At 38.7% G+C, this 19,623-nt stretch overlaps 1 protein-coding gene across 1 annotated transcript; it reads left to right on the top strand.

Annotated features, from left to right (window-relative positions):
- Positions 1–13,550: 13,550 nt before the first annotated feature.
- Positions 13,551–16,282, top strand: LOC112164176 (disease resistance-like protein CSA1). Its single transcript, XM_024300408.1, has 5 exons — positions 13,551–13,745; positions 13,927–14,271; positions 14,376–14,884; positions 15,232–15,460; positions 15,557–16,282. The coding sequence occupies exons 1-5, from the start codon at positions 13,551–13,553 to the stop codon at positions 16,280–16,282; spliced, it is 2,004 nt and encodes a 667-aa protein (XP_024156176.1).
- The last annotated feature ends 3,341 nt before the right edge of the window (positions 16,283–19,623 follow it).

Below are 19,623 nucleotides of genomic sequence, written 5' to 3'. Positions count from 1 at the left end.
CATGCTTTGCAACTCATCTTCCATTGCTGATTTCCACTTCTCACTATTTGAGGATTGCATGGCCTCCTTAACTGAAATTGGATCACCTTCATCTCCCAAATCAGTTTCCTCAATAGTCAAATATAATTTGTATACATCTGGTATGGCTGATTTCTTTTCTCTTGCAGATCTTCTCAAGGTTACAGGTTGTGGTGCTTCTGCAATTTATGTGGTCTGCATTGCTAATGTATTTGTTGCAGCTTGCTCATTATGTTGTGCTTGCAATGTATCATCTGCAATTGGCTCACTTTGTTCACCTGTGATAGTGTTGACATGATCCACAACATCTGCACTTGCTTGTTGTGTTACGTTTTCAGCCTCTGCACTTGCTGGAACAAGATTCAACGACACTGAATTGTCTAGGACTGAAGTATTACTATAGTCCTGATCTAAGACTGATGTATTGCTGAGATCCTGATCTAAGATTGATGTATTGCTGCAGTCCTGATTTAGGATACGAATGTTGTTGCAATCTTGATAGACAAACCATTTCTCCATATCATCTTCTTCCTGTGATGAACTTTTATCCATTTCTAAATCATTCTTTGCACTGTTATCAAACACCTCATCATAGAATGCAGCTCTTTGAGATTCCATTATTCTTGTTCCCTTTCCTGGACAATAGAACTTGTATCATTTGGACTTCTCAGAATAGCCAATGAAAAATGCACTGACTGATTGAGAATCCAACTTTCCATCTGTATTGCCATGAATTCTAGCCTCTGCTTTACATCCCCACACATGAAAATGATTCAGAATGGGTTTATATTCACACCACAACTCAAATGGAATTTTGTGAACTGCTTTGGTTAGAACTCTGTTACAAATATAATTTGCAGTCTTTAAGGCTTCTCCCCACAGAAATTTTGGAAGTCCAGACCTAAGTATCATGCATTTAACCATGCTCATGAGAGTTCTATTTCTTCTTTCTGAAACTCCATTTTGTTGAGGATTGTATGGAGTTGTATACTGAGCAACTATCCCACATTCTTGCAAAAATAAAGCAAACGGGCCTTATGTTGCCCTTGTTCTGTATACCTTCCAAAATACTCACCACCTCTGTCAGACCTGACAACTTTGATAATCCTGCCTGTTTGTTTCTCAACCTCAGCTTTATAAATCTTGAAGGTTTCCAAAGCTTGTGATTTTTCAGAAATAAGGTAAACATAACAAAACCTAGAAAAATCATCCATGAAAGTTATAAAATAACAATTTCCACAGATTGTGTTAACAGGGAAAGGACCACAGACATCAGTATGGACTAAATCAAGCAAATTTTTACTCCTTTTTGAACCAAAACTCCTAGAGTTAGTCAATTTACCCTTTAGACAATCTACACAGGTTCTAAAATCTTCAAAACTCAAGGCTGGTAAGATCCCTTGTTTAACAAGTTCTCTTAACCTTTCTTTAGAAATGTGGCCAAGTCTTTTATGCCACAAAAAGGATGAAGAATCACTGAATTTTCTTTTGGAACCAGATGTTTTATCTAAGAAGAAAATATTCTTGCTATCATTTTTACTAGAAAACACAGTTTCACAATTGACAAGCCAATACCCATTTAAAATATTTGCTTCACCAAAACACACAGAGTCATAATAAAGCAACATCAATTTATTATCACTAGAGAAACTATAACCATTGTTAGCAACAAATTGAGAACCTGATATGAGGTTTCTCTTTATACTAGGAAAACAATACACATTATTTAGTTCTAATACATAATTATTCCTAAACAACAACTTGACAACTCCTATAGCCTTCACAGCTACTCTTTGACCATTTGCAGAACACACCCTTGTTTCATTCTTATTTGGGATTGTTATCCTTGATAATCCCTGTAAAGAATTCACAACATGAATGGGTGAGCCAGTGTCAAACCACCAAGAGTTATCATGAACAAAATCATTTGACTCAATACTAAAAACAGGTTTTGAAAGGAAAGTACCTCTTTTAGTTAGCCAAGCTTTGAAACCCTCACAATCTTTCTTAAAGTGGCTAGGTTTCTTGCAGAAGAAACACTTTAGGCCACCTGCAGGTTTATTTTTAAACTTAATGTTGTCAGACCTCACAGCAGATGTTGAAGTACCAGTTGAAGTGCTTCCTTTGTAGTTATTATTGTCAAACCTCTTCTTCTTGAGCTTTGAGTAGGACATGAGATTCATTGACACTTCTTTTCCCTTCTTCTTAATTTCATCCTCAACTTCCACACAAAGGGAAATCAGTTCATTCACACTCCACATTTCCTTTCGAGTTTTGTAAAGTGTTTTCAGTTGATCATACTCATCTGGTAGTGATTCCAGCAACAAATAAACAAGGAATGGATCTTCAACAGCCATGTTTAGTCATTTGAGTTTCCCAGCAATGTCATAACCCTTCAATATATATTCTCTAACACTCCCTTTTCCATTGAACTGCAACCTCATGAGAGATTTCATCAGCTTTCCAGTTTCTGCTTTGTTGGAAACCTTGTATTTTTCTGCAATGGAATTGAAGAACACTTTTGCAAACTCTGAGTCTGGAATACCTCCTATCACATTCTCAGTTATGCTCTTCTTGATCATTGATCATGATCAGTGCCATCTTATTGTCCTTGTACCACTTCTCATATTTTTCTTTGCTTTCCTTGCTTGCAGTTGCGGGCAATGCTTCTGGTGGATCTTCTTTCAAAACATGATCATAGTCCAGAACTCCCAGATTCAATTCAATGTCACTCTTCCATTTCTTGAAATTTGAGCCATTCAGCAACTCAATCTGACTTATGCTCATTGGAAAGTGCATTGCTGTATATGAAACTGATCAGTCAAAAAATTTCTAGTGTATCATGATACTAGAATAATCTGAATGTCCCAAAACAAATGAAATTCATATATGAATGTCATTTAATTGAAACTCTATGTATATGCAGACAAATGAAACTTTTCTATTTTCAAGACCTGACATCCTTTGTGGAGTACTCATCTCTAATAGTTTCTGAATGTTCATCTATCTAAAATATACAAGACTATGAAACCAAATGTTTGATGTAAATCTCTTTGGAAATTATACTCAAATTTAATTTTAAGTCTCATAATCTCATTCTGATGAAACTGAATACAATGTAATTGCTATATATTGGCCATTTTGACAGCACTTTATTATGCAACATATAACTGAATTCATACTAAATATTTCATCAGCATATTAGATCCTTTGGAATGTTCATTCATGGGACCACTTTGGCAGCACACAACATGATGAATTTCTCAATGAATCAAATATCATAACTTGAAACAAGCATATACATCAATGACTATTTATCAGACATGAATTATATATGTAGCTAACTGTATGCGGATTACAACAAAATTCCCAGAAATCGTTTCAAAATAAATTTGTTGAAGTAGCAATAACATGTAACTCATCTAAGCGTAGATTGCTCTGGTACCAATTGTAAGAACTACACTAATCTAATGCTGTAAATCTATCTCAGTAAGAGCACATGTAAACAATGTTATATACGTGAACTTTATTTAGGATTGCAATAGTAAACGCATAGTAAATTAGGATTGCAGAAACATATCTATCCTAATATATGGATGAACTATTTATGAGTGATATACTAGTCGTATCCTAATATAGGACTGAAACAACATATCTATCCTAATATCTGCAATGTATATAAACTGTAAAATATGTAAAGGAGTCTTACACGATGCACTTGAATCATTCATCTTAGTCTTCTCCTGATTCCACCTCCAGTATTCTCTTAGTATGATGGGACTAATTTATGAGAACAAATAGTGTATCAGAAGGGACCAAAACATTATATATATAGCAATGTAATAATAGTTTCTTCCATCAAGAAACTGCCATCACCCTTTAACTGCCATTTCAAATATATAACTTCTTGCAAATGTCCTAATTTGATTTCAAATCAATCCAAACAGATTAGGATAAGTATTTAAACTTATTTTAAATACAAACTCTAACAAACACGTTCACTTAAGTGTATAAGCTGTACATATAAGGTTTCTATGTAATGTCTTGTTCATCAGGTTTTCTAACATGTTTCAGTTTGGTTTAATTGCTTTCCCCAGTCCGTGTTCCCAGTGTTCCATTGTTCCATTTGGATCAGCTTTGCGAGGATTGTAGTTGTGGTTTTTTGTTGTAATTAAGGTTTTGCTTTCTTCATCCCAAAAAAAAAAAAAAAAAAAAAAAAAAAAAAAAAAAAAACTGATCCACTTCAATTGATTGTAATACACGAAATCATGCTTTATCCGAACTTAAAAAATTATTGTATGATTTCTAACATACGTAGTGGTCCAAAATATTGACTCATCGGCTTTGAATGTGTCATGCTAATTATTATAGGTCTTGTATAGGGCTGTCAATGGGTCGTGTCGGATTGGGTTCGTGTCAGGTCAATGTATTTGTCGTGTAGCAAGATACAAACCCAAACCCAACTCATTTAATAATCGTGTCAAAAATTTAAACCCAAACCCAACCTATTTATTAAACGGGTTACCCATTTCCAACCCGCTTAACCCATTTAATAAATAGGTTGTGTTGTGTTTAACAAAATGACCCATTTAAGGGTTAACAATGCGACTCATTTAACTAAAAAACTGCATAAATTGATTAAATTCACTAAAAACTCCACAATACGAAGAATATAAATAATTATATATAATTCATAGATAATTAAATCCAATAATTATAAAGCAAAATATTTCAAATTGTCTAATCCTATGATCAAATACTCTCAACGTCTAAAATTTCAAGAAGAAGTATAGCATAATCGGGTTATACGGGTTCACTTCGTGTTGGCGGGTTGACCCGTGGCCAACCCATTTATTAAATGGGTCATGGCGGGTTGACCCGCGGCCGACCCTCTTTTTAATCGTGCGGGTTCAACCCGCTTTATTTCGTGTGGGTTTCGAGTCGTGTTATCGGGTCGTGTCAGAATTGACAGCCCTAGTCTTGTACTTTATTTTATTTTATTTTTTAAAAGGAAATTAAATACCATTAAACAGAAAAATCTTGAGAGCAACCAGAGTTTACAGTATCAAATAACAAGGCTCCAGAGGCCTGAAATGGAACACTATTGTTCCACGAGGTTACTCATTACACTTGTGGGCTAAATCTGCAATAGCATCGGCAACAAAGTTTGCCTTTCTTAATACATGCTTGAATGAAGTTGAAGAAAAGTGAGAGGCACGCTTTCTAATATCTTCAACAATTTTTATCAATCTCCAAGGGGGGAGTTATTACTCCTTTTATAGCATTGATCACTAACTTCGAATCCCCTTCCACTTTGAGTCTATTAAAGCCTTTCTCCTTTGCACAAGCTAAGCTATCCCTTAAGGCTATAGTTTCAGCAAGTGGGGCTGTTGCAGTTCCTGTGTATCGAGTAGCTACAGCAAGAGGTTTACCAGAAGAGTCACGAATGATAAAACCGCCAGCTGTAGAATCATTACAAATTGAGCCATAGGTTTTGTACCGGTGAAAATTTTGAGTGGCAATAAACACTGGAATTTTATTCAAGTTTTGGTCGGTTTTTGTACGTATGTTTTTTTGAATCGAGCCCGAGGGCAAAAAATATATTCATCACAAGCCAGAATAAACCGTTACATATCCTTCCGCTGCTATCTATAGACAAACAAGAAGATAGTGGTAGTATCTACAGCGGTACATAGGAAATAGACCTACTCATTGTACAATCAAATACGTAGACATAGCAGAATCTTCCTTTGGTACTACGCCAGAGACGCTAGAAGAATTACCTGCGTAATTTAGAATGGCTCGATCTGAGTGGTTGCAAGAGTCTGAAATCAATAGAAGAGCTTTCATCAAGTATACGACAAATCGATGCCCGAGATTGCACATCTTTGGAGACAGTTTCAACACCACAGCCTCTGTACGCTGAGAACGTACATTTCCTTCCAATTTTTTAATTGCTTCAAGTTGGTGAACAATACCAATATATTTATAGATATTGTGGAACGTGCTACTCGTAATCAGGTTCATGCCCTCTCTCACAAGCATTAGCACATACACTTACTAAACATCCAAATTTTCTAATTTAGTTTAACTGTCTGTTTTCAATGTATAGGATTATGAATGCCATATGTCTCTTGCTGGAAGTGAGATTCCAGATTGGTTCAACCATCATAGTAGAGGGTCTTCCGTAACTGTGCAGTTACCACCCAATTGGCTAGCAAACAAGTTTCTGGGGTTCGCTATATGCGCCATCAGTAACTTGCGGGTTGATGATAATATAACAACTCTTGAATCTGCTTTATGTTGTTGTACCTTAAAAGCAAATGATGGGCAGGACAATTTCTATTTTTCTGTTTTCGATTTTCGATTTTCTAGTTGGAACTGACAAGCCCCTTGAGTTGGATCATATGTTGCTGGGATATACAAATTTCCGAAGCTTTGGAGAGCGGCATAGTGAACGCAAGTACACCGAGGCCAGATTTAGAATAGTGATAGCAGACTGTAAAGTCATCCGAGATGATTGGGAAGATTGCACTTGGGTCACAAGTTGCGGGGTTCGGTTATTCTTCGACATGAATCCACCATTCTCTGGGGACCTTATTTGCAATTTGGAAAATAGAGGAGGAAGAGAAGGAGAGAAACACAGAGTATGGCCCATTAGAACAGCGATTTGGGTCACTATAGGGATTGGAAAGAGTGGGTTTTTAGAATAGTTTGTCACCATTAATCAGATCGGTGGCACCGAATGTGGGTGGCCTAATGTTGAAGTTGTAAGCATGGTATTGTTTATTTTCCAATATTCATAATCCCAGTCTTGTTCAAAGTTCAAACCCAGATCGACCTCACTTCACCAAAATATGAATCTTGCAAAGCACCAGCTTGGAGAAGAACCTATGTTTGGCGTCTGTCAATCTCCTTCATAATCATGCAAGCTTGCATGAAAGATCTATCTTACTCTCAACAGCGTCCTTCCCATCTAATGCTACTATAGTACTGTAAGTTCCTTTGTTCAATTTCAATTTATTGAACCTAATAACTTCTACTTCAAATTTTCAAGAAATTGAATTTAATTCATAGAGCAATAACCCTTGATTTCTGGCAGTATGGGTATGTATTTGAAATTTGGATTGCAATTTTCTTCTTTTTCTGAAGATTCATAGCGGGTAATTTATGAGGATTGAGGTCAAGAAATATGATTACATCGATTATGGATGTGCATTTAGTGAATATACTAATTTTGTTCAACTATTTTAGATATGTTGATGCTATTGGAGTATATTGGTCGATTCATATTCTGTTGAGCACTCTATACAAATGGCTCTTCTGGTTATTGTTATATACATATCCTATTTGATTCTGCTAATCAAAAGTCTTGGTTATATGTGAAGCATGTTCGCTCTTTACCAGTTTTTAAGAAATACAAATTGAGGTCGCCTAAATTTAGTGTTTTATCCTTTATTTTTGGAAATAAATTTAATGCTTATAGCACATAGGTTTTTGCTCATTGGTAGTGCTGCAACAATGGCTGTCTGATTTGGTGTTTCAGTAATTCCTAGCTTGGTTTTTCTTTTTGTTTGCTTGGTTTTCTGTTCTCCTCTCATTTGTAGCTAGCATGCTGGTTAATACTGTCTAGTTTATGTGCTTCCAAATGTATGTTTTCGTCCATAATTTATTGGCATGTGCAGGTATGTTCTGAGTAGCATAAACAGGGCCGGTCCTGACATTTTGAAGGCCTGAGGTAAATAATTTAAATGTGGCCTCAGATAAAAAAAATCATACAATCGAACAAATTTTTATATATATATATAAATTAAACCCCTACATTAATGGTTACCATTAAAAAAAAAAAAGGTGTTCAATTCTAAAATAATTTTTCTCTTAGAAGTTGAAAAAATAAAAAAAGAATAAAATATATTTAACTACAAAAGAAACCAATGAAAAACAAAGGCCAAGTACATTAGTATTTAATTTCAAAATATTCTTTCCATAGAAGCTGGAAAAAGAAGGAACAAAAAAAGTTTAATTGCAAAGAAACTAATTAAGAAAAAAAAAAGACAAAAAAGTGCAATTAAACTAATTAAGGAAAAAATAAGGCCACTGTGTTTCGAACCTTGATGCTGCAAACAACAGCAAATCAATGTTACCACTACGCTAGCATGACCGACTTGTAGTAGATACGCGAAAGAAAATTATATAATTATACAACGAATATATGTAAAATTAAAAAGAAAAAAAAAAACTTGGCGGAGGCCCGTCGGAGAGTGGTGGCCTGAGGCGGCTGCCTCAAGCAGCAGCCCTCAGGACCGGCACTGAGCATAAAGTTTCTACTCTCTCCTCATTTGAAGTCTTGACTTGTGAACAACTGCAAATTATGGTGATTACGAAGGCAATAAATATTTCATTTAAATAAGTCTCTGCATTATCTTCTCCGTTTTTGTGTTATAAAGTACAAAACAGATGGGGTATGAATTTATTGGTTCATTGTACTTCTTACGGGGTAGGAAACCAATGGAGGAGGAGATCTGTCGTTGCTTTATGTTGAAGGTATTATTCCTCCCATTTAATCCTTTAGTAGAGGATTTGAAGGGTTTTAAAGTTTCGGCCAAACCGTGTTGGCTAAATCTTGCAGTATTTTGTTCTTTTATAGAGTCTAAAGGCTTTTTTAGTTCCGGAGTACGCATGAGTTAATATCTGTCATTTTATTGTTTATTGGTTTTTCCATTGCTTGTTATACTAGTTATGAGATTCGTCACTATCCTACCCTATTTGTAAGGGAATCAGAATAGCAAGTTGATACTTGTAATTGAAAGTGTTGTAGTGTAGTTGTAGTGTCATGACAAGTCACTGAATGTATGTGCACCATAGATATTCAAGTGCAAACATTTGGTTTATGTTACTTTCAATGGTGAAACTGATGATACTTTATTTTTTTATTTTTTTTATCAGAAGGGTTTATTGTTCATTCTCATTATTCAAATTGATTTTTCTCATGCTAAAGCTTTGAATTTAATCTCTATCTTTAACCATATTGATTAATATACATTTATGAATTGTTTTTAAATTTGAATGATTTCAAGTGTTATTGTGTTCAGAGTCATTGCTAGGAGGGTTGAGTCTAGGTCATGCAGTCATGCTCACAGTGTTGGGTTACCCCTGCTCACAATGAGTTTGATTCATTGGCTCATAACAAGGTCTATCCATACATACTATCTACACACATATGGTAATTTTTTACGTGTTACTGCCCTCCTTGCCCCAAATTTGTGGTTTCTATGACAATTGAAATGAGTACAGAATATTTTGCTTGAAGAAAATGTTGGGGGAAGGCCATAACATGTTTTGTGGTTTGTTCATTTCAGGTAATGTCCAGGTGGCCTTATTAGAAGGGAATTAATAAATTCTGTAATAGACTATGAACCGGGAACAGGGCCGGCCTTGCCATGGATGACGTTGGCGACAGCCCAGGGCCCAAGATTGAGGGGGGGGCACCAATTCCTCCCTCATTTCTCTATACTATAGTTTTATATTATAAAATTTTTATTATAAATACAAAACGGTCAAAAACCTACTCCCTATGGCCCCCTCAGTCCCATTTCTCTATGTCTCTCTGCCACCACCGCACCAACCCATCTTTTTCTCTTTTTTTGTTCTCTCATTCTTTTTAATTATACTTTATACTATATAATATCTTTTTCTCTAATAAAATACAAAACCTACCCTATACACTCTCGAAATTAAAATTATTAAAATGGGAGAGCCTGAGCTAAGATGGTAGACAGGTGCAGCCTCACAAACACTAAACCCTTGCAACTCCCCATTCAAAACTTTCCGCTCCAGTAAAGCAGAGAACACTTCAGTACACAATAAAAAGAGATATGGAGATAGAGGGTCCCCTTGACGAAGGCTCCTGGTAGGAGTGAGATATCCTCTAGGTTGCCCGTTCAACAGGAAAGTGTATCTGACGGTAGTGACACATTGCATGATCAATGTAACCCAAGAATCATCAAAACCCAACCGAAGCAAAACAGACTCCAGAAAGCACCATTCCATACGGTCATAGGCCTTACTCATATCTAATTTCAGAGAAAAAACACCATCTGAGCAAGAGTAACAGTTGTGAATAAAATGTGACACCTCATTGGCGACCAAGGTATTATCAGTGATCAATCGTCCCGGAATAAAAGCACTCTGAAAAGGGCTAATAATCTGGGATAAAAACTTTTTCAACCTATTAGCAATAGCTTTAGAATAGATTTTATACACAACATTGCACAAGGCAATAGGTCGAAGATCAGGAACAGACTGAGGATCTTTAACCTTGGGAATCAAACAGATGTGAGTAAAATTAACCTCACCGAGAATTTGACCAGAATGAAGAAAGTTCTGCACCGCATCCACTACATCATTTCCAACTACATCCCAATACTTTTGAAAAAATAGGGGTGGCATTCCATCAGGATCGGGGGCTTTAGTTGGGTACATCTGGAACAAGGCATCCTTTATCTCCACTGCTGTGTATGGTGCACAAAGTTCAGCATTCATGCTGGCCGTGACCCTAGGCTGCAAGAGCTCAATGACAGATTGCATATGGCCATAATCCACAGCACCTGCAGTGAACATCTTGGAAAAACAATGGAGCACCACCGACTCCATCCCTTCTGTCGATTCTTGCCAACTACCATGATGATCAAACAAGCCCTGCAAACGATTCTTAGCTCTTCTATTTGAAGCTTTCCTATGGAAGTACTTCGTATTTCTATCTCCCTCCGCGAGCCAAGTCACTTTAGAACATTGACGCCAATAAGAATTTTCTTCTTCTAGCAACGCATCCAGCTTGGAATTCAGCAGAACGTTCTCAGGTTGGTTTGACTCAGTCAATGGTTGATCAAGCAAAATCTGTAGTCGTTCCCTCAGCATCCCAATCTCACGCCTACGAGCTCCAAAAACTCTTCTCTGCCAATCATTCAAAGTGAACCGGGTATGTGTAATTCTCTTGCACACCTAAAACATGGGAAAACCTCCAGGGATTGGTCCTTCCCAACCCTCCTGCACCATCTCCAAACACTCTGGCTGGGTCATCCAGCAGCTCTCAAAGCGAAAGCGATAGCTCTGCCTTGCAACTCGACGCAAAGGTACCTGGAAAACACCTAAGACTATTGGAATATGATCGCCATAGATTGGTGCCAGATGAAGAACTCGCGCCGCCATAAAGATGTCGGACCACGTAGCCGTAGCCACAGCGCGGTCCAGCCTACTCCTCATTCCCGGGCCCTTCCAAGTGAAAGGAGAACCAGTAAACCCTAAGTCAATGAGATCACACTCTGCCAAAACATCTCGAAATGGTTGCATCTGACTTTCACGCCGGACCACACCTCCTTCCTTCTCTGCTGCATGGAGGAGCTCATTCATATCGCCGATCACAACCCACGCCAAAGAAGACTCAGCAACCAGGGATCGCAGCAGATCCCACGTAAGATGACGAGAAGCCGTCACTGGATGTCCATACAAACCAGTCAGCCTCTAAGCCAAACCCGAACCATCAGTTGCCCTAATCTCCACATCAATATGATGCACAGACTTAGAGCGGAAGTGAACATCAACCTCATCCTTCCAGAGCAGGGCAATACCTCCTGATTGACCCGTGCTCCAAATCGCCTCACAATTCAAGAACCCTAGCTGCAGACGTAGACTATTCATATACTCCCAATCGTTAAATTTTGTCTCAGAGAGAAAAATAATAGAGGGGCGCTGCTGTTGAATAAGGACCTTCAACGCCTCTACCACCGCCGGATTGTTTAATCACCGGCAATTCCAAGCCAAAACTTCCATGGTTAGGGTTTTGGATGCTACGTTCGTCTGAGAGAGAACGTCTATTTTTCTGTGCAGACACACCGCTACAGCAGCTGCCCAGATAGAGCCTCCCACGAAGAGAGGTCAGTTTCATGAGCGACGAGCGTCGCCGGAAGAGAGGTCGGGTTCACACCCTAACCCTAGGTCGGCTCGAAGAGATGGTAGAAAAAGACTTGATGACAATGAGATTCCCCTTTCATATCTTAGATCTATACATAATATTTACTTATTTAGTAGAAAAGCTTCAACTTTTCAACCAAAATCATATTTTTGCAATGAGTTTATATATATATATATAGGGCCCTTCTAGTGAGGGATCTATTTTTTTGGTCTTTCTAGGGATAAGGCTTTAGACCAACTTTTCGATCATATTTTCACATCTTAACCATTCAGTTTTTAGGTCCTAATGTATAGATCACTTCTGTAAATTTTCAGCCAATTTGATGATCATTAAGGCATCCAAAACTGCAAGTTACCATTATAAACATGAACGGTTCCGGTTTGACAGATTCGGTCCGTTCGTGTAAATTGCAGTTTGGATGCCTTAACAATCACCGATTTCACTGAAAATTTGCAGAAGTGATCTACACATTAGGACCTAAAAAATGAACGGTTGAGATGCCAAAATATAATCAAAAAGTTTGTCTAATACCTATCCCTATAAAAGACCAAAAAAAGGGATCCCTTATTGGAAGGGCCCTATATATATCAATGTTTTAAAAGGCGCGCCTGAGGTGAGCATTGAGGCGTAAAAGGCGTGAGGCGTTCATCAAAGTGAGTGTGTTTTGTTGCTGAGGCGACGAGGCACCAAAGGCGTTGATCAAGGCGCCAAAGGCGCAAAAGGCGCGGACGAAGGCGTACAAAGCGAACGCCCAGAATTTTTTTTTTTTTTTTTTAATGTATGAGGATTGAGGATATAGAAGATATTGATGCGCTGGGGTTTGGTTTACTTGATGGAATTAGTTTTGACTTTGAGCGACGCGATGGGGTTTGGATTTGAGCAAGGATTTCATGACATTTCTTTTTGGCAATATGGGTATATCAGAGAATTGCAGTTCATAGTTTCCGACCTTAGAGCCCTGCAGGTTATCTAATCATGGTAGGAGAGTTTGCGACATCTTTTTTGATCAGATTGAGTAGATATGAGCAGCATATTCCATATTGAATAATCACTACATTTGATTTTCTGCCAACCTAAATCACTAGGTACTGATTACTATGTTAATACCTTTTGTGTGTATTATATTTGCTCCATAATATTTTTCTGTGCAAGTCTGCTTGGCTGTCTAATGAAGGTATCTTTCAAGCTTACATTTCAATCTGATGTTGTTCTGTTTATAATATGCATTGTGTTATCCTGCTCCAATTTTGAATATCTGCTTTGGTGAATGACTAATAATTCAATTAATGAGGTTTCTTTTGTTCCAATACATATTCTCTATATAAGACTAATAATTATATAAATATAGCTCGTTTATACGTAAGGCTTACGCCTTACGCCTCAAGGCAAACGCCTTACTGAGGCTCTCCCGAAAACGCCTCGGCTACTCCTCAACTTTTTAAAACATTGATATATATATATATATATATATATATATATAGGTCGGATCTAGGAGAGCGGACGTCCGCAACCCAGAAAAAGTGCAGACATCGCTCCTCCAGCGTTGGGAAGGCGGCGATCAATGCGCTATAGGTGCCAGACGCACCCTCTGGACATCTCGGACGGCCTCGAGCAAGCGGCGAAGGCAAATTTGATCGGACACTTAGCGGTGTGCGGCGAGCTCGCCGGAAACCATGGAAGCCCATCAGCTCAACGTCGAACCCTTTGTCGACGACCCCAGCTGCTTCTGAACTGCTCCATGTCGTGGCCTGGTTCCGTCCGGCAATAGAAACGCCGCCGTCGCTGCTCAATCGAGGCCGGAGGAGCGACGTCCGCACTTTTTCTAGGTTGCGGACATCCGCTCTTGAACGATTTTGTGTGTGTGTGTATAATCCATCATATTTTTTAAATAAGCTAGCTTCTGGACAATCATTAAATTTCCACGATTGGTTGTGCAGGCTATGAAAGTTGAAGGCATAATTTTAGATTTGTCAAAGTTAAAAGAGGTATACATAAATGATGAAGTTTTTGTTAGCATGAGGAGACTACGGCTACTCCAGCTTTCTGAATATTATTATTATCAAGATGGATATGTTTATGGAAATGAAAGGATGCAAAAGGCGGATTTTGAACCTTGTGTACAATACTTGAGCGAGAACTTAAAGTTCCTTTCAAATGAGTTGAGAATTCTTGTGTGGCATGGATGCCCACTGAAGTCTATGCCAATTAATTTTCTACCGAAGAATCTTATTTACGTTGACATGTGCTATAGTCATATTGAACAACTTTGGGAAGGAACCAAGGTATGTACAACCATGCATCATGAATGTTTCATATCTTTATTAATTATTTAATTCTCATGCCTCCATTTTCTTGAATGTATCTTTTCCGTTTGTTGTTTTTACAGCCTTTACAAAACTTGGTATACATAGATTTAAGTTGCTCAAAGTATCTAATCAAAACCCCCGACTTCACTGAGGCAACAAGTCTTGAGAAACTGAAGCTTAAAGGATGTACAAGTTTACTGGAGGTTCACCCATCCATTTCAGCTCTTCAAAGCCTCGTTGAGTTGGACCTACGAGGCTGCACAAAACTCTGGAGCCTTCGGAAAAGATTTCACATGAAATCTCTGGAATCTCTTGATCTATCTGGCTGTTGGAAACTTACGAAGTTTCCAGAGATTTCAGAAGTAATAGAGGAGCTATGGGTGCTTCAATTAGACGGGACAACAATTAAAGAACTAGCCTCATCTATTAGTAATCTTACGGGTCTTCGGGAGTTGAGTTTGACAGACTGCACAAGCCTTGTCTGTCTTCCGGACAATATCTGCAATTTGGCATGCCTTCATGAACTCTGTCTGACTGGGTGCTCTAACCTTTCAAAGTTGCCTAAGAACTTTGGGAATTTGAAATCCTCGTTTGGGGGGGGGGGGGGGGGGGGGGGGGGGGCGGGACAGCGGCCTTCAACTGCAGGGAGTGGTATAAAACAACTTCCATTCTTTATCTTGTCTCCGCAATCATTTTCATGTGATGGATGTATCCTCGTTTGGCGCCCTTTTCCTCTTGGCCAACATGGAACCACCAGAATCAGAGTAACTCTGTTCTCACCGATCTTTATTTAAGTGACTGCAATCTCTTGGAATTATCGGATGGTATTGCTCATTTATCTACATTGCAATATTTAGACTTATCCGGAAACAACAATTTGGAAAGTTTACCTGCAGCAATGAATTACCTGTGTAATTTAATATGGGTCAATCTGAGAGGTTGCGAGAGTCTGAAATCAATACCAGAGCTTTCATCGAGTATACGAGATATCATTGCCCGGGATTGCACATCTTTGGAGACAATTTCAACACCACAACCCCCGACAGTTTCAACACCATATCCTCCGGACGCTGAGAACATTTGCTTCCAATTTTTTAATTGCTTCAAGTTGGTGAACAATACCGATATATTTATAGATATTGTGGAAAGTGCTACTCATAATCAGGTTTATTCACTCTCCCAGAAACAGTAGCGCGCACACACACATACAAACATCCCAGTTCACTAAATTATAGCTTAACTCTCTATTTCTAATGTATAGGATCATGACTTCCGTATGTTTCTTCCTGGAAGTTATATTCCAAATTGGTTCAACCATCAGAGTACAGGGTCTTCCATAACTGTGCAGTTACCACCCAATTGGCTCGCAAACAAATTTCTGGGGTTCGCTATATGCGCCATTGGTAACTTGCGGGGTGCTGAAAATAGAAAAACTCTTGAATCTGCTTCCTGTTGTTGTACCTTAAAAGCAAATGATGGCAAGGAAAATTTGTATTTTCCTTTGCTCCCCCCTTTTCTAGGTGGACCTGACGTGCCCCTTGAGTTGGATCATATGTTGCTGGGATATACAAATTTTCGAAGTTTAGGAGAGTGGCATAATGAACGCAAATACACCGAGGACACATTTAGGATTGTGACTAGGATGAATCCCAAATCAATGACAGAGAACGACGAAGTGGCAGAGGATGATGAATCATATGATTGGGAAGATTCCACCCGGATCACAAGTTGCAGGGTTCGGTTATTCGACATGAATCCACGCAATCTCGGAGGCCAACGAGCAGAGCCCCTTCGGCGCGTTAACCGCCGAAGAGTTCTACTCCCGTCACTCCGTCACTCCGTCACTCACGGCTCCGACTATGTCGCCAACCCCACAGGCCTCAAGCCCTTCACTCAGTGGTGGACCCCACTCCCTCCAACCGAGGTAGGGCAGAGACATTTTCACTTACCTTTACCACTTCCTTCTCACGGTCGATCCTCCTTGTAGTACATAGCTCATTTAGGAACTTGGCATATTTGGGCACTTGCTTGATGGCCTCCAGGAGGGGTAGGTTTACTTGCACCTTTTTGAAAGTTTCCAAGATAGCTTGGTCACTCTCATCCTTCTTAGATTTGGCAAATCTGGGTGGGAAGGGTATGCAAGAAGAAGGAGTGTTAGCAATAACCGAATTTGAAGAGTTAGAGTTGTTACCTTTATTTTCCGGAATTGCCTTAGGAAGTGGGGACGTCTTAGCCTCTACCCTGGACGTTGCAGGGTCTTTCTCAACGCCCATCTTGGTGGGCTCTTGTTCGTCCTCAGCTTCAATGTTCACTTGGGCTTCTTTGGATCTCTTGGGTTGATCCACAAACACTATTTCACTCCTAGTAGTAACAACTGATGCATTCTCCACATTACCTTTTGGGTTGGGTATTGTGTTACTAGGGAGCTTCCCAGTCTCGTGAATCTTGCTCATGAAGTCCACAACTTGGCCCATTTGCTTCTTAAGGTCTGCAATATCCTTAGTATGGGTCTGTTGTCCTTGAATCAAAGCCTGTGTAGAACTAGTCAATGCCTCAAACATTTTATCATAGTTAGAACTTGAATTCCCTGAGTTCTATTGAGGAGGCAAGTAAGGCCTTTGAAAGGGAGGACCTTGAGGACGATGGAAGTTCCCACCCAGAGGATTCTGGACTTTATCATTGTTGGTCCATTTGAAGTTGGGATGGTCCCTCCATCCAGGGTTGTAGGTATTTGAATAAGGGTCATACCTTGGACGTGGAGGTCCCCCTTGATATCCTCCTATGGCGTTTAAAGATTCACATCCTCCATTATCAATGAGTTGGGGGCATTGATCCGTCATGTGCCCTTGCATAGAGCATGCCCCACAAGCTATTGTTGCACCTGGTCCCTTGGCACTCACAACCTAGTTCACAAGGAGGGTGAGCTTATTCAGTTTGTCCTCAATGGCAGCATTTGTACTCACTTCATGCACCCTACGAGTAGTGTGTCCTACACCCTCATATTGTTGGGCGTTTAGGGCACGATTTGCTATAAGTTCTTTCCCAGCAGCAGGTGACTTGTCAACAAAGGCTCCTCCAGCTGCAGCATCAAGCATTTGCCTTTCCAAAGGCAAGAGTCCCTTGTAGAAACATGTAAATAGGTTCTCATCCTTCATCTGATTTTGAGGACATTGTGCAAGTAAGGACTTGAACCTGACATAGTAAGCAGTGTAGGACTCATCATGAGCTTGCTCAATACCGCTTATCTTCTTTCTGAGTGTAATGACCTTCGATGCTGGGAAGTACTTTTCCAAGAAGGCCTTCATCATTGCGTCCCATGAAGTGATATGTCCAGGCGGAAGCTCATACAGCCAATCCTTGGCTCTGTCAGCTAGGGACAAAGGGAATGCCTTCAACTTTAGGATATTCTCATCAGCTCCTAGTGGCTGCATGGTTATACAGACAGATTGGAACTCATGGAGATGTTTGTTAGCGTCCTCCACACTTAGGCCATGGAACATAGGTAGCTTATGCAATAATCCACTCTTAAGCTCAAACTCTGCAGTTCTTCCTGCTGCAGCTGCAGGGTACACTATGCTCGTAGGGAGTCCTCCTTGAACCACAGATGAGGAAAGTTCCCTAATAGATTGATTTGCGTTTCCACCCATTTCCTCTTCCTCTTGTTCTTCAACGAATTCTTGTGGTGGAGATGTTGATCCTTTAGATTCCTCTTGTGACTCGAACTGTAAAGCTAGCAAAGGACTTTTAGGAGGGTCCCAATAATTTGGATTCTTGAGCCTTTCGATCCTTGCAGCAATCACAGATAGTTGAGCTGGGCTATAGGGTGCGGTCATTCATAGAGGATCTGAAGGGACAAATTAATTACAAATTAGTATTTACAATATAATAAGAAAAACAAGAATAATGTACAAAATTTTTACACAAGAAAAACAAGAAGAACGTCACCAAAATATATACAATTATTTTTAATTATTTACAAGTATAATGTGCAAGAATAATTAACAAAAATTTCGACATATTGACAAGTGTTGCCTTATATTTTACAATTTAATTACTTTTCAACATTTAGGTACGGGAACAGGGAATCTCGATGTGCAATGGAACTGAAACAGCTACCCTTTTTCGAGAGTATGTTTTATCCAATATACCTTAATGTGTCACAACATTTTCTTTTGTTATAAATATCATTGATATCGAATTAAATTCCAAGCGGTAAATTAAGTGGACGTGCGGCCCAAGTATAATAGCCTAGACACAAAGTCCCTCCTACATCTTTTGGGCAACCTTACTGAAATGGCCAGGTAGGGGAGGGCGACCACGAGAGGTAGGAACCATTTTGGCAGAGCTACTCCCACATTGTGGTTTAGGCTCACTTGTAAAGCACTTCTGGATCCAGAACCCGTCATGAACGTTGTCCCCTTCCTAGACACCATCCCACATAGGCTATACTTACTAAGATGCAAAAGGTCCTAAGTGTGAAGACAGTTCAACAAGTGTTAATAAAAGCCGCCCTCAACCTTAAGGGACCTGAACTAGGCACCAATAAGGGGTTTAGGCCAATATTAACAAACGCGACTTCACCTATTCATCTTTAATTTACAACTTACAATTAAAATTCGTGTTCAATAATATAAATAACATCTTAAGTAATTAAACTAAGTTTCGAAAATTACAAACAATTAACAAGTATTTTTTTTTTTGAACACAATATATATATATATATATATATATATATACACACACAAAACAAATATTCACAATTTAACAAGTGATTTTTCAATCCCCGGCAACGGCGCCAAAAAATTGATACGCTCAAAGTAAGCATAATTTTTAACCCTGAAAATGTCATCGTTAGTAAATGGTAAATAGGGATCGTTCTAATCCGGGGATTGAGGGTGCACATGTCAATAAAAATACAAAGTATATTATTTACAAAAATAAAATAAATTAAAAACATATTTACGAAATTAAGGGGGGTTTTTGATTTAGGTTTTTCAAAAATTGAAAGAAACAAAGTAAAGAAAATATATAAACACAAATACAAGAATGAAACATATGAAACAAAGATCAAAACCAATTCCATAGTCAAATTCGATTCAACCCTACAATTGTTCATCGAAGTCATGAGAAAGAAGTTGATCATGTGAAATATTCAAAGCAAATGATTTCCCATATTTACTTTCCATCACTAATTAACCTAAGTGAAAGCACAAAGATCAATCCTATCAAACATGCAATCAAATTCTAGAAAGCTAGATCATCAAAACATGTTTAACGCATGAAGAACAAAGAGAAAGGTTATCAACTTAAATGTACAACTTAGTATGA

Source organism: Rosa chinensis, chromosome 1 (genome assembly GCF_002994745.2).
Source record: "Rosa chinensis cultivar Old Blush chromosome 1, RchiOBHm-V2, whole genome shotgun sequence".
Classification (NCBI taxonomy): domain Eukaryota; kingdom Viridiplantae; phylum Streptophyta; class Magnoliopsida; order Rosales; family Rosaceae; genus Rosa; species Rosa chinensis.
Note: the sequence above shows the minus strand (reverse complement) of the source record. Positions and strands in the feature narration are given on the sequence as shown.

What these genes read in the sequence shown, in the direction of transcription:
- LOC112164176 (XM_024300408.1), top strand. Translation starts at nt 13,551, where the DNA reads ATGCGCTATAGGTGCCAGACGCACCCTCTGGACATCTCGGACGGCCTC. An exon ending in CCATGTCGTGGCCTGGTTCC is followed by an intron (nt 13,746 to 13,926) that starts GTCCGGCAATAG and finishes TTGGTTGTGCAG; the next exon opens with GCTATGAAAGTTGAAGGCAT. An exon ending in TTTGGGAATTTGAAATCCTC is followed by an intron (nt 14,885 to 15,231) that starts GTTTGGGGGGGG and finishes GGTCAATCTGAG; the next exon opens with AGGTTGCGAGAGTCTGAAAT.